A 12101-nucleotide genomic window follows, 5' to 3' on the forward strand; every position below is an offset into this window, starting at 1 on the left:
ATCGCAAAAGTATCGATATGCCGCCACGATCACATGCCAAAAGAAAATCTTTTATTACTCTGATCAGAGCAGTCCCTGTACTGTGATGTGCTCTTAAACCTGACTGGAACTCTTCATAAAGGTCATTCCTTTGGAGGAAGGAACATAGCTGTGATGAAACAACCTTTTCATGTACTTTAGAAATGAAATTTTGCTTCGATATAGGTCTATAGTGTAACTGTCATGAATTTGCAAGGAAGAACCCAAGTGCAGGCAGTGGTTGTGCGGGGGAAACAAAAATACTTTTACAATAAACACAAAACAAGGACTCACGATGGGGTAAAAACCGGAACAAGAATTAATATCAAAGCACTGTACGAAGACTGACTGAACACTAAAGTAACGATCGCTTCACATTAAACTAAACTAAAGACTCTTACTAGATCACTGATCAGCTTGTGTTGCCTCTTGTTTCTTCGCAGTTTCTCAGCTCTTTAATATAAGCAATTTTATTTGTAAAGAAATTAATTGTCATTACTACTATGCTAATGTCCTACTACTAACGCCTAATGATAGATCGGATAGATTCTACTATCTTAGTATTGATCCAAAATGATACCGTAGTGTTGTACCATCGTGTTCATTTACCAGACTAGCGGGAATCTGCATTGTAGTGCCTGGATTTAAATAATGTTTGATCCACTTCGGTATTATGTTTGCCTTTTTATAGCTTGTTAAAGTCATGTGCATACCGTACATTTAGTCGTACAATAAGTTTCCAAACAACTCTTCCCTGTTTTAAACACAATACAGCTAACAGCACAGGCATGTGCATTAATACTGCATTCACGTGGCCTCGGAAATTGGATCATTACCACTTCAATGTTAGATCATTAGTAACATTATTGCTTAAATGTTAGTAAATCTAGACGTTACTTCTGGGTTGAAGCTGAAATTGGTAACAACTTACACTGTACATTTAATAAGGCCGGAGCGTGCCCTCTTGAGGAGGACGCTATATTGCAGGAGACGTCAGCATTGAGGACACTAATATCTGCTTCTGTGCATTTTTAATCAGATCTGCGTTACAAGAGTCTCAAAGCAGTCCACAGATACAAAAGAGTATATTCACACATGTTCAAAGGGTCAGAATGCAAAGCACACGTGATTTTTGTAGATTAAATAACAATTATAATTACAATTACAACTACAGATAAAATGTATTTGTAGATTGTACATGTATGCATAATGATGAGTGCATTTGTAAATGGAGCATGTTTAGATTGATGTGTATTTTTGGGTCTCTGGAGTGTATTTGTGAAATGTAGAGTGTGAATGTGGATCTTTTACGTGTATTTGTGTGAGGTTTTGAAACAGTTTTCACCCCATATTGTTCATTCTCTCCTTGCTTACTTCAGCTGTAATCCTCCTAGTCACATGGCCTTGTAAACTATCAGTACTGTTTAGCATGTTGACACAATGTTATATGATTTCGTACGTGTTAGTCGCTTTGGATAAAATTGTCTGCCAAATTAATAAATATAAACGTGTTAATTTGGATTACATTAACTACATTACATTAGCAGTTTCATCTGTTAGTTTTAACTCGAATTGATGCACAAATAAATAGTCATATTGATGTTAACTTACAAATATATCTGGCATATGTTTAATAATGATTAGTTATGTTGATATGATGGTGAAATAATTATTAATGTAATATTAATGTGTTATAATGTTTGTGTTTCTCTCTTCTGTGTGCTGCTGTGACTGATACAGTGTGTAAATATGAGAATGATTCAGTGACTCTGAACACTGATGTTACTGAACTAAAGTCAGATGATGTGATCCAGTGGAGGTTTGGAGAAACTCTCATAGCTGAAATCAATAGAAAGAACAACAAGTTCACTACAGATGATGAGATATTCAGAGACAGACTGAAGCTGAATGATAAGACTGGAGATCTCACCATCAGAGATCTCAACACTGAACACACTGGACACTATAAACTGAAGATCATCAACAGTAGAGGAACATCATACTCTCAGATTAAAGTTTATGTCAGGGGTAAGTAAAGCTCAAGTTAATGTGATGAGAATGATGGCTTTTATATATCAAGTGCTGTATTGACATTACATGTGTTGTGATTTTATCTTCTCCACACATCTTCTGAATTGTCTTCATGTTAAGCTGCAGAACTCTTCATGTTTTCTGTAGATTTTATCTGTAAATCATAAGAATCTTCTGATGTTTTATTTCTTGAGTTTTCACTTGGATTTTGTGGAATTGTGACGCAGGATGACAGATAATGGATAACATTAGTGAAGTCATCCTTAAAAAGCAAAGTTTTTTACTCTTTTTATTTGATCTGATGCATGTTCTTCTGTGTTTTTCTCTTCTATGTGCTGCTGTTATAAATGAAGAGAACATCAGATCAGTAGAGTTTGGACATTCTGTCATTCTATACACTGATGTTACTGTAATACAGAGAGATGATGTGATTCAGTGGACATTTGAAGATGAAAAAACTCCCATAGCTGAAATCACTGGACTGAATAAACTCTCATATGATAAGAGATTCAAAGAGAGACTGGAGCTGAACCCAAAGACTGGACATCTCACCATCACAAACATCACATCTGAAGTCTCTGGAGTTTATGGAGCAAAGATCATCAGCAGCAGTAGAGGAACAGAATACAGAACATACAGGGTTGTCGTCTCTGGTGAGTGGATTTGTTTCAGTGATTTGTATCTGACATGATGATGAGAGATGATGTAATGACCAGAAGATTTTTACATTCTAGCCAGAATTGACTTAATACTTTAAACATAAAGAGGTGGTTTTCCACACAGAGATTAGTTTAAGACAGAACTAGACCTAGATAAACTCAGATAATGAAGTCGTTTTTTTTAAAACAAACTTTACAGAATATTACTTTTTTTTATATAAATATTTAATATATTTTTACATATGCCAGTTCAAGTTGTTTTCGATCGAGTCACCTCTAACAGTTTTTTAGTCTGAGATTTAGGCTTAAGCCCTGTCTGGGAAACCAAACCAAAGGTTTAACTTAAGTTAAAATAAATGTTTAATCATACTTTGGTTTATTTCTGATTAAAAACTCTATGGCTAAAACATGTTAACATTGTGCAGATTAAGATATTTTCAGCTGCACTAAATATTTCATGATGAATGTCTCTAAAGGCGAATCGACTTCTGAAAACTGTTGTTGTTATTTGATATCGACATCAAAACTAACACACTACCACACAAAAGGAACACGCCCCTTCCTTCATTGCTCCGCCCTCAAATGTGATGTGCAACGCAGGCATGAGATGATTCGACTGTGCAGTGTGTTTGCATCAGTCAGTTAAACAGAGCTGGACTCTTTCAGTAATAATTTGGTTAAAGATGGTTAAAGTAAAGAACACTAGCAGCTTTACACTCCAGGTGTAAACTGATGTTGGTCAGAGACTGGATCTGATGTGCTGTGTGACCAATATCAATTCATTATTACTGTTAGTGGTGCTGCTGAGAGCTATAAATAATACAGAAGAGTGAATAAGTAGAGACTACATGATCACTTTTGAGTGAACCGTCTCTTAAAGGAAACAAAATTAGATTCATTAGATTCATTTAATACAAGATCTCACATCACATCTGCATTTCACGAGTTCACCCTCGCAGATAAGCAGCTAGGTTGTAGGATGAATTGGTAAAGCATGGATATGAAGGTTATGCGTATATGGCGTGCTGTGCTAGGAGTGGGCTCCGAGCTCATGGGGTCTATCCGAATCCGAAGCACTCTACCCTGGTTAGGGCAAGTGCGCCGGGCTCAGAACCGGCTCGAGCCCAGAACACACCCCCCCAGGGGTCCTGCGGGACTAAGAGGAAAATGAGAGGAGGGATGTAGAACTTGCTAGAAGCATCAGGTAAGACTGCTTGTCTATTTATGATGGAGCTTGCTTGTGCTGATAGGGTAAATGCTGTGATTGCTGATGTTGTACCAGCCGAGATGATTGTGAAGAGGTCACGTGCTCGAGCTATATTTGATTGCTGATGGTATAGCGGCGGGCTGATTATATGCTTGGGTTCCTCCCAAACTTTGTTAATAAAACATCATGTGTTACTGACAGTTTATTATCACATTTATTTGTGTTTTCATGTCTGTTTCAGTGAACGCTTATGAGGGAGAATCTCTCACTATACACACTGACAGTAAAATACAGAGAGGCAGTGAGATCAAGTGGATCTCTGAAGATAACATCAGTCTGGTCACTGGAAAGATTGGAGTCATAAAAGACACCAAGTTAACAGATAATGTGAGATTCAAAGACAGACTGAAGATGAATCATGAGACTGGAGATCTCACCATCACAAAGATCAGAAAGACAGATGATGGAGTTTATAAACTACAGATCAGCAGTGATGATAAGATCTCATACAAGATGATCAATGTTTTTGTCAACGGTGAGTAACTCAAGATATCTGAAATATAATAATTCACTTCATCTTATATCAACATTCTCTATAAACTATTAATAAACTGAAAAGAAAACATGTGTGTGAAATCTCTCATTTGGTTGCTTTGATTATTTAATAAAACCACTTTTTAAACAATCTTTTTTTACACTTGTCTATTTGAACAGAGTCATTGATAAATGCAGCAGGATTATTAAAGATTCTCTCTTATATAAAGTGACTCTGTGTTCACACAAACATGTGCAGAAAACACTTATAAATGTTTCATTTGTGTGTTTGATTCTTAACAGACGGCCCTTCTCCAGATCAGAAGCAGAACTCAGGTGAGATTCTCTACAGCTGTGAGTTTGAGTCTGACTCACCAAATCATGTGAAATCATTTTATCATGTGAAAGCTAATGTGTCTTTTCATTTGTAACATATTATATTTATTTTATTTCTAAACATTTGTATTTGGCAGTCAGAATCTGTTTAATCTGCACATGTCAGAGTAGGTAAAGAAAGTCAAATTCAACCTAAATAATAATAATTTAATATACTCACCATTTAGTTGGAAGACACTCTTGTGGGTTGTCCTTGGAATGCTTGCAAGTCTAAAAGCGTTAAAAATGACCCACTTTCATATTCATTTAATTTCTTTTAACTGATTACATTTTTAAATAAACTATAAATCGTAAAAATGTGCTGCATCTCTACAAGCTCAACATTGCTTTCAGAAGCAGGCAAGATAGAAATTAAAAGGCAGATGATAGGCTAAATATAATCTTAATATTTTAATAGCTATTTGCAGTTGCAATTTTGTTTTGTAGTGGGAACATGTCAAGTTTGTATTATTGAAGTGTTGTGTATGTACTGTTCAAGAGATTCGTCTTTAATCTAGATTTAAACTGAACGTGTGTTTCTGCCTCTGGCACAATATTCGGAAGAGTTTGGGTGATAGGTAGGAAAATGATCTACCAACTGCACGTGCTTTGAAATTCTAAGTATTACCAACTGACCAGAGCCTAAAGACCATAGTGAACATGAAGGACCGTTAAGTAGTAGGAGCTCACTCGGGTACTGCGGAGTTTAACTGTGTATTGCCTTATAGGTAATCACTTAGATTTGAAAGTGAATACGTTGCCAATCTAATGGTGACAGAACCGGGCTAATATGCTCATACATTTCTGTTCACGTCAGAACTCTAGCTGCAGCATTTTGAACTAGTTGGAGTTTTTGTTGTAAACCTATAGGGAAACCACCTATTAGTGCATTAGAATAATCTAGTATTGATGTCATGAATGTGTGAATTAACTGTTCTGCATTTGATAGTGAGCACAGATGATATAATTTAGATATATTCTCAAAATGAAAAATTAGGTTTTACAGGTGTTGGCAGCATGGTTTTCAAATGACAGATTCCTATAAAATTAAATGCTCAGATTCCTTCTTTGATTCGCGAGGCCTCCAGGAAATGAAGAATTGATTATAAACCGCATAGGACTGAAAACTAACTCTGTGTCTCTTAATTTTACCTCTTAGAGATTACATGTGCAGTGCTGAAAGCAGAGGCACTAACACTGAGCCCTGTGGTATGCCGTACTGTACTTGTGGTTTGCGTGACACCTCATTGTTTATTACTACATTTTCAGTCTGTTTAAAAGTGCGCTGTGCTCAATGTTTTCGAATGCTTCACTAAGATCGAATAGAAAAAGTAAAGAAATGCAGCCACGACCACATGCCAAAAGAAAATAGTTTGTTTCTCTGATCAGATTAGTCTCTCTACTTTGATATGCTGTAAAACCTAACTGGAATTCTTCACAGATGTCATTACTTTCGAGGAAGGTATAAATGAAATGTAGATTCAATATAGGTCTATTGTTAGCTAAGTTCCTAGGGTTCCTTTCGTGCTTGAATGGATAAAACCGCACAAGGTTATGTCAGAATGCCCGTTTTGTTTTGCATTTTCTTAAGGACAGACTTAAAATTGTAAAATAAAATCTTAAATGAATGCAGAGAGTTGTGAAGCTGTAAGTGGGGTGACGTCAGATCTGCGTACAGCGACAGCTCTTAAAAGGTGCTGCTGTGACTCCTGTCACTAATGTTAATCAAAGAAAAGAAGATATCAATGTGATTTTGTAATTCTTTAATGAGAATTATTCTCTTACAATTTCGAATTAAAGACTGTAAAGTGATTGAGAGCTTACTTCAATTTCTGTATATTACCTACATGATAGCTCTCAATTATACTGTTGAATGGCTATAATTAATGTTAAAAAATAATTTATGAAATGTTAGATCATTAGTAATATTAATGTTTTAATGTTAGTAAATCTAGAAGTGACTTTCTGAGAGGAAATACAGGACTTTGGTAACCAGACACAAAGGACACTTGTGATACTTGAGCATAGAATAACAATTACAACTACATAGCATGTGTAAATGGAGCATGTGTTGATTGCTGTGTATTTGTGGGTCTCTGGAGTGTATTTGTGAAATGTAGAGTGTGAATGTGGATCTTTTACGTGCATTTCTGGGAGGTTTTGAAACAGTTTTCACCCCATATTGTTCATTCTCTCCCTTGCTTACTTAAGCTGTGATCCTCCTAGTCACTTGGCCTTGTAAACTATTAGCACTATTTAGCATGTTAACACAATGTTATATGATCTCCTACTTTCGCTTTGGATAAAAGCATCTGCCAAATAAATAAATATAAATGTGTTAATGTGTGTTATCAGCAGTTTCATCTGTTAGTGTAAACTTGAATTAATGCACAAATGAATAAACAATTATATTGATATTAACTTACAAATACATCTGGCATATGTTTAATAATGATTATTTATGTTGATATGATGGTGAAATAATTATTAATGTAATATTAATGTGTTATAATGTTTGTGTTTCTCTCTTCTGTGTGCTGCTGTGACTGATACAGTGTGTAAATATGAAAATAATTCTGTCACTCTGAACACTGATGTTACTGAACTAAAGTCAGATGATGTGATCCAGTGGAGGTTTGGAGAAACTCTCATAGCTGAAATCAATAGAAAGATCAACAAGATCTCTACAGATGATGAGATATTCAGAGACAGACTGAAGCTGAATGATAAGACTGGAGATCTCACCATCAGAGATCTCAACACTGAACACACTGGACACTATAAACTGAAGATCATCAACAGTAGAGGAACATCATACTCTCAGTTTAAAGTTTATGTCAGGGGTAAGTAAAGCTCAAGTTAATGTGATGAGAATGATGGCTTTTATATATCAAGTGCTGTATTGACATTATATGTGTTGTGATTTTATCTTCTCCACACATCTTCTGAATTTTCTTCATGTTAAGCTGCAGAACTCTTCATGTTTTCTGTAGATTTTATCTGTAAATAATAAGAATCTTCTGATGTTTTGTTTCTTGAGTTTTCACTTGGATTTTGTGGAATTGTGGCGCTGGATGACAGATAATGGATAACATTAGTGATGTAATCCTTAAAAAGCAAAGTTTTTCATTTTATTTTATTTGATCTGATGGATGTTCTTCTGTGTTTTTCTCTTCTATGTGCTGCTGTTATAAATGAAGAGAACATCAGATCAGTAGAGTTTGGACATTCTGTCATTCTATACTCTGATGTTACTGGAATACAGAGAGATGATGTGATTCAGTGGACATTTGAAGATGAAAAACCTCCCATAGCTGAAATCACTGGACTGAATAAACTCTCATATGATGAGAGATTCACAGAGAGACTGGAGCTGAACCCTCAGACTGGAGATCTCACCATCACAAACATCACATCTGAACTCTCTGGAGTTTATAGAGCAAAGATCATCAGCAGCAGTAGAGGAACAGAATATAGAACATACAGGGTTAACATCTCTGGTGAGTGGATTTGTTTAAGTGATTTATATCTGACATGATGATGAGAGATGAGTGAATATGAAGTGACTACATGGTCATTTTTGGGTAAACTGTCTCTTAAAGGAAACAAAATCAGATTCATTAACTACTTATCCAATAATGATAAATGTGCAGATGTGTTTAATCAGTACATTAGATTATTGATCATTGATAAATAAATTTATCGTTACACATGTTTAGAATGTGTTTACCTGTACACTCACCTGATCTTTTGTCCAAGTTTCTGTCTCATCATCTACTGAACATGAGATTTTACTCAAGATTTAAAAAGCTGCTATAAAATTTCCACTCTAATTCATGTTTTTTGTGTGTTTTCACGTCTGTTTCAGTGAACGCTTGTGAGGGAGAATCTCTCACTATACTCACTGACAGTAAAATACAGAGAGACAGTGAGATCAAGTGGATCTCTGAAAATAACATCATTCTGGCCACTATAATGAATGGAGTCATAATAGACACTAAATATACAGATGATGAGAGATTCAAAGACAGACTGAAGATGAATCCTCAGACTGGAGATCTCACCATCACAGACGTCAGATGGACAGATGCTGGAGTTTATAAACTACACATCAAGAGTAAAGAAAAGATCTCATTCAGGATATTCATGGTTTGGATCAAGAGTGAGTAACTCACAATTTCTGATGCAATAGTTCACTTCAATTTATTATATAATTCTCTATAAACTATTGATGATCTGAAAAGAAAACATGATCTTGGTAAATGACTCTTATTTTGTTGTGGTGAATAATTTAATAAAAGCTCTTTATTACACTTTTTCGTTTTGTTCACTGAACACAGTGTTAATGCAGCAGGATTATTAAAGATTTACATTTCTTAATGAACAATGTTTATTTAAACAGATAAGGCTTCTGGAAAAGTAAAGGACAAACAGAAATCAGGTAACACATCACAATTGATATATCATCTCATAATGAAGAACTGTGTTTTGAAGTGTTTACAGTGAGATTTCAGTCCTGAAGTTTCTGTCCACAGTGAAAACTGTACTATAATTTCATTAGACTTGAGTTTGTCTGTCCTGAATTTTTTATTACTTATAATGGAGTTATTTAAAGGGATAATTTTATAATGTGAACGCTAATGTGTCATTTAATTTGTAACATATGTTATATTTATTTTAGTGTACTTTCAAACCTTTATATTTAGCAGTATAAATCTGTTTAATCTAAACACATGTTTCTCATGAATGAATGAATGTTCATTTAAAGTGAAAGTACAATATTGAAAGAACGTGGAGATATAATTTACATTCACGTAGAAAATAAAGCAAAGTAAAACTCTATTGCTGCGTAAGATACGTTTTTAAAATTATTCTGTAAATGTGATTTTTTAAATGTTATTTCTATGGTAAATTGTTGACATTTCTCTCTTCTGACAGAATCAGCAGAAATTGAAGAAAATAAATCAGCAGCGGTTGACAAGCCTTCCCCCAATGAAGTAGCAAATGAATGATCGAGGATGAGATAGATGCTCATCATCACATCTTTCACATCATCAACATCTACAGTAATAAAACTGATTTACTGTGTTCATGATCCGTCCTCTTTAAAAGATCATCTTCATGTGTGCTGTTGAGCTCGACTGATAAAAACTTTTAAAGCTAAAGTAACATGTTTTTTGATAAACAGTGAAACAGAATTTCATTTATTTGCCGTTGAAGATGATCTCTGATCAGAATCTGTTTATATTTTTATATTTCATATGTTACTCACTGCATAGCATATGATCAATTTGACTGTCATGTGTTTGATATTGTGTGACTGTAGACAGTATTAATTTAAAATGTGATGATGAAGAAATATCAGCTACACATGAAGAACATCTTCAGACTTTCTCTAACCCGTCTCTAATCTGATTTTATACACATTTATATAACAACTCACTCCAAAAACAAGATCATGATGAAGTTCAGATGAGATCACATGACAATCTGTGTTTATCATGTGAAGAAGATTCTAGAAAATACACATGAGAAACATTTTGAGCATCAGTGTTAGATTCTGATGTTTGTTCTGTTTTTATTGTTGATATTATTTTAGTTTTTCATGTACATTATAATTTGCTCCATTATGAGCTTTACCAGCTGCTGTCCATGGTGCTGAATTAATGGATATCGACCGTTCTCCAATCAATAATTTAGTGTACACACGGACTGCTTCACTGCATTATGTGAGGTAGTGGCGATCTTTATCAAATAAGCACTTTAGAAATAGTTGAAGTTACATTTATTAGGACTCATAGGATACAAATAAACCAAATAGCAACTAAATCCAACCATTGATATATACAAGTGAAATGAATGTGTGAACCCACAATCTCATGCTCAACCCTGTTACACTAACTGTCAGTGTGGTCATTTATATCAAAGGTTCTCAAACTTGTGTTAGAGTTTCTGTTGCGGTATTCCTGAAACTGATAATGACTTTTATAGTTCACACGTTTATTGTGCTTGGACAATTTAAAAGGCGAAGCATGTAGCTTATGGCCGCGTTATTAAAATATAAAATATAATCAACATTATTATCAGTCCTACAATGATGTAATTTGATGTTGCAATACAAAAGTGAATGTGTTGTGTTTCACTATTTTCTATGTAAACGGCGTGACATGATATAACATACATTTGATTATAACTGTGTTTGTGAAGCACTTATTTATATTATCAAATATGTTTCTATAGTGTTAATATTTACTGAACAAAAACGCAGAACATATGAAACATAAAAACTTCATAAAGCACTTAACTGAATAACTCTTGCCTTATTGCTCTTATAAAATAAATGTGCTAGCTTCGTGATTTAGATATCAGCTAAATATAAACAGTATTGAAAAGTGTTTGTGTCTGATCATTTCTGTTCTTTAGTGGATAAAGTGATTATTTAGTAATGGCTGTTTTAACAGTAAACACATGCTAATGTTGTGCTTGACCTGCTTTAACATGTTTAACTGAATATACAATGCATGTCATGATTAATAAATAAAAATGAAGATTAAAATGTGTGGTTCTTTGTGTTGCTCATATTCTGTGATTTCAGAGGAAAAACTCACGAGAGAGCAGAAAAATAAACGTTTTCAAACAGACGTCAGATGAATTATTCTGACATTTATCAGGTTGATTGATAAAATCTTCAGTTATTCTAAAGCTGTATTCTCCATGACAAAAACAACATATTAACACCTTATGAATGTTCTTTATATTTTTTAAAGATAATTCATTGATAAAAACAAGAGTTTAACAATTCTGGAAACCCAGGAATAAAAACCATACACAAACTGTAAAATATGAAATGTTTGGACTCTTAACATGTACAGGGGGAGCCTGTTCCATAGTTGTGGCCCTACTACTGAGAAAGATACGTATGCCTTCTTTCAAATAACAAATCCTCCCCGTCGAAAAAAAGAAAATATTAAAAGGACTCCAATCACCAACCAAACCCCCCGGTCAACAAATATTATTGACGGCCGATTTGATCCCATAAAGCCAGGGCCGATTTTGTTTCCCAGACCAGCCCTGAGTGTGAGACCCTAAGAGATCATTGATGTAAATTGGGGAGTGTTTTTTTAATGCTTTAAAGCTCATTAATACATTTTATAAATCAATTCTAATTTTTACTTGAAGCCAGTGGAGAGATGATAGCACCGGGGTGATGTGTTCCCTTTTTTTACTGCCAGTCTGTCTGCAGCATTCTGTACACACTGTAACCTAGAGAGTTAGTG

General features: G+C 34.6%; 1 protein-coding gene across 1 annotated transcript in view; it reads left to right on the forward strand.

Annotated features, from left to right (window-relative positions):
* The window catches only part of LOC130429971 (uncharacterized), a 52122-nt gene extending 40748 nt beyond the window's left edge, over nucleotides 1–11374 (forward strand). Inside the window, exons 22-30 of the mRNA XM_056758829.1 lie at nucleotides 1759–2046; nucleotides 2403–2702; nucleotides 4157–4450; nucleotides 4753–4785; nucleotides 7380–7667; nucleotides 8025–8324; nucleotides 8693–8986; nucleotides 9227–9265; nucleotides 9763–11374. Of these exons, the coding sequence (XP_056614807.1) occupies nucleotides 1759–2046; nucleotides 2403–2702; nucleotides 4157–4450; nucleotides 4753–4785; nucleotides 7380–7667; nucleotides 8025–8324; nucleotides 8693–8986; nucleotides 9227–9265; nucleotides 9763–9836 (1910 nt within the window). The 3' untranslated portion in view covers nucleotides 9837–11374. The remainder of the gene's footprint in view (nucleotides 1–1758; nucleotides 2047–2402; nucleotides 2703–4156; nucleotides 4451–4752; nucleotides 4786–7379; nucleotides 7668–8024; nucleotides 8325–8692; nucleotides 8987–9226; nucleotides 9266–9762) is intronic.
* Nucleotides 11375–12101: the final 727 nt, after the last annotated feature.

Source organism: Triplophysa dalaica, chromosome 10 (assembly GCF_015846415.1).
Source record: "Triplophysa dalaica isolate WHDGS20190420 chromosome 10, ASM1584641v1, whole genome shotgun sequence".
Classification (NCBI taxonomy): Eukaryota; Metazoa; Chordata; class Actinopteri; order Cypriniformes; family Nemacheilidae; genus Triplophysa; species Triplophysa dalaica.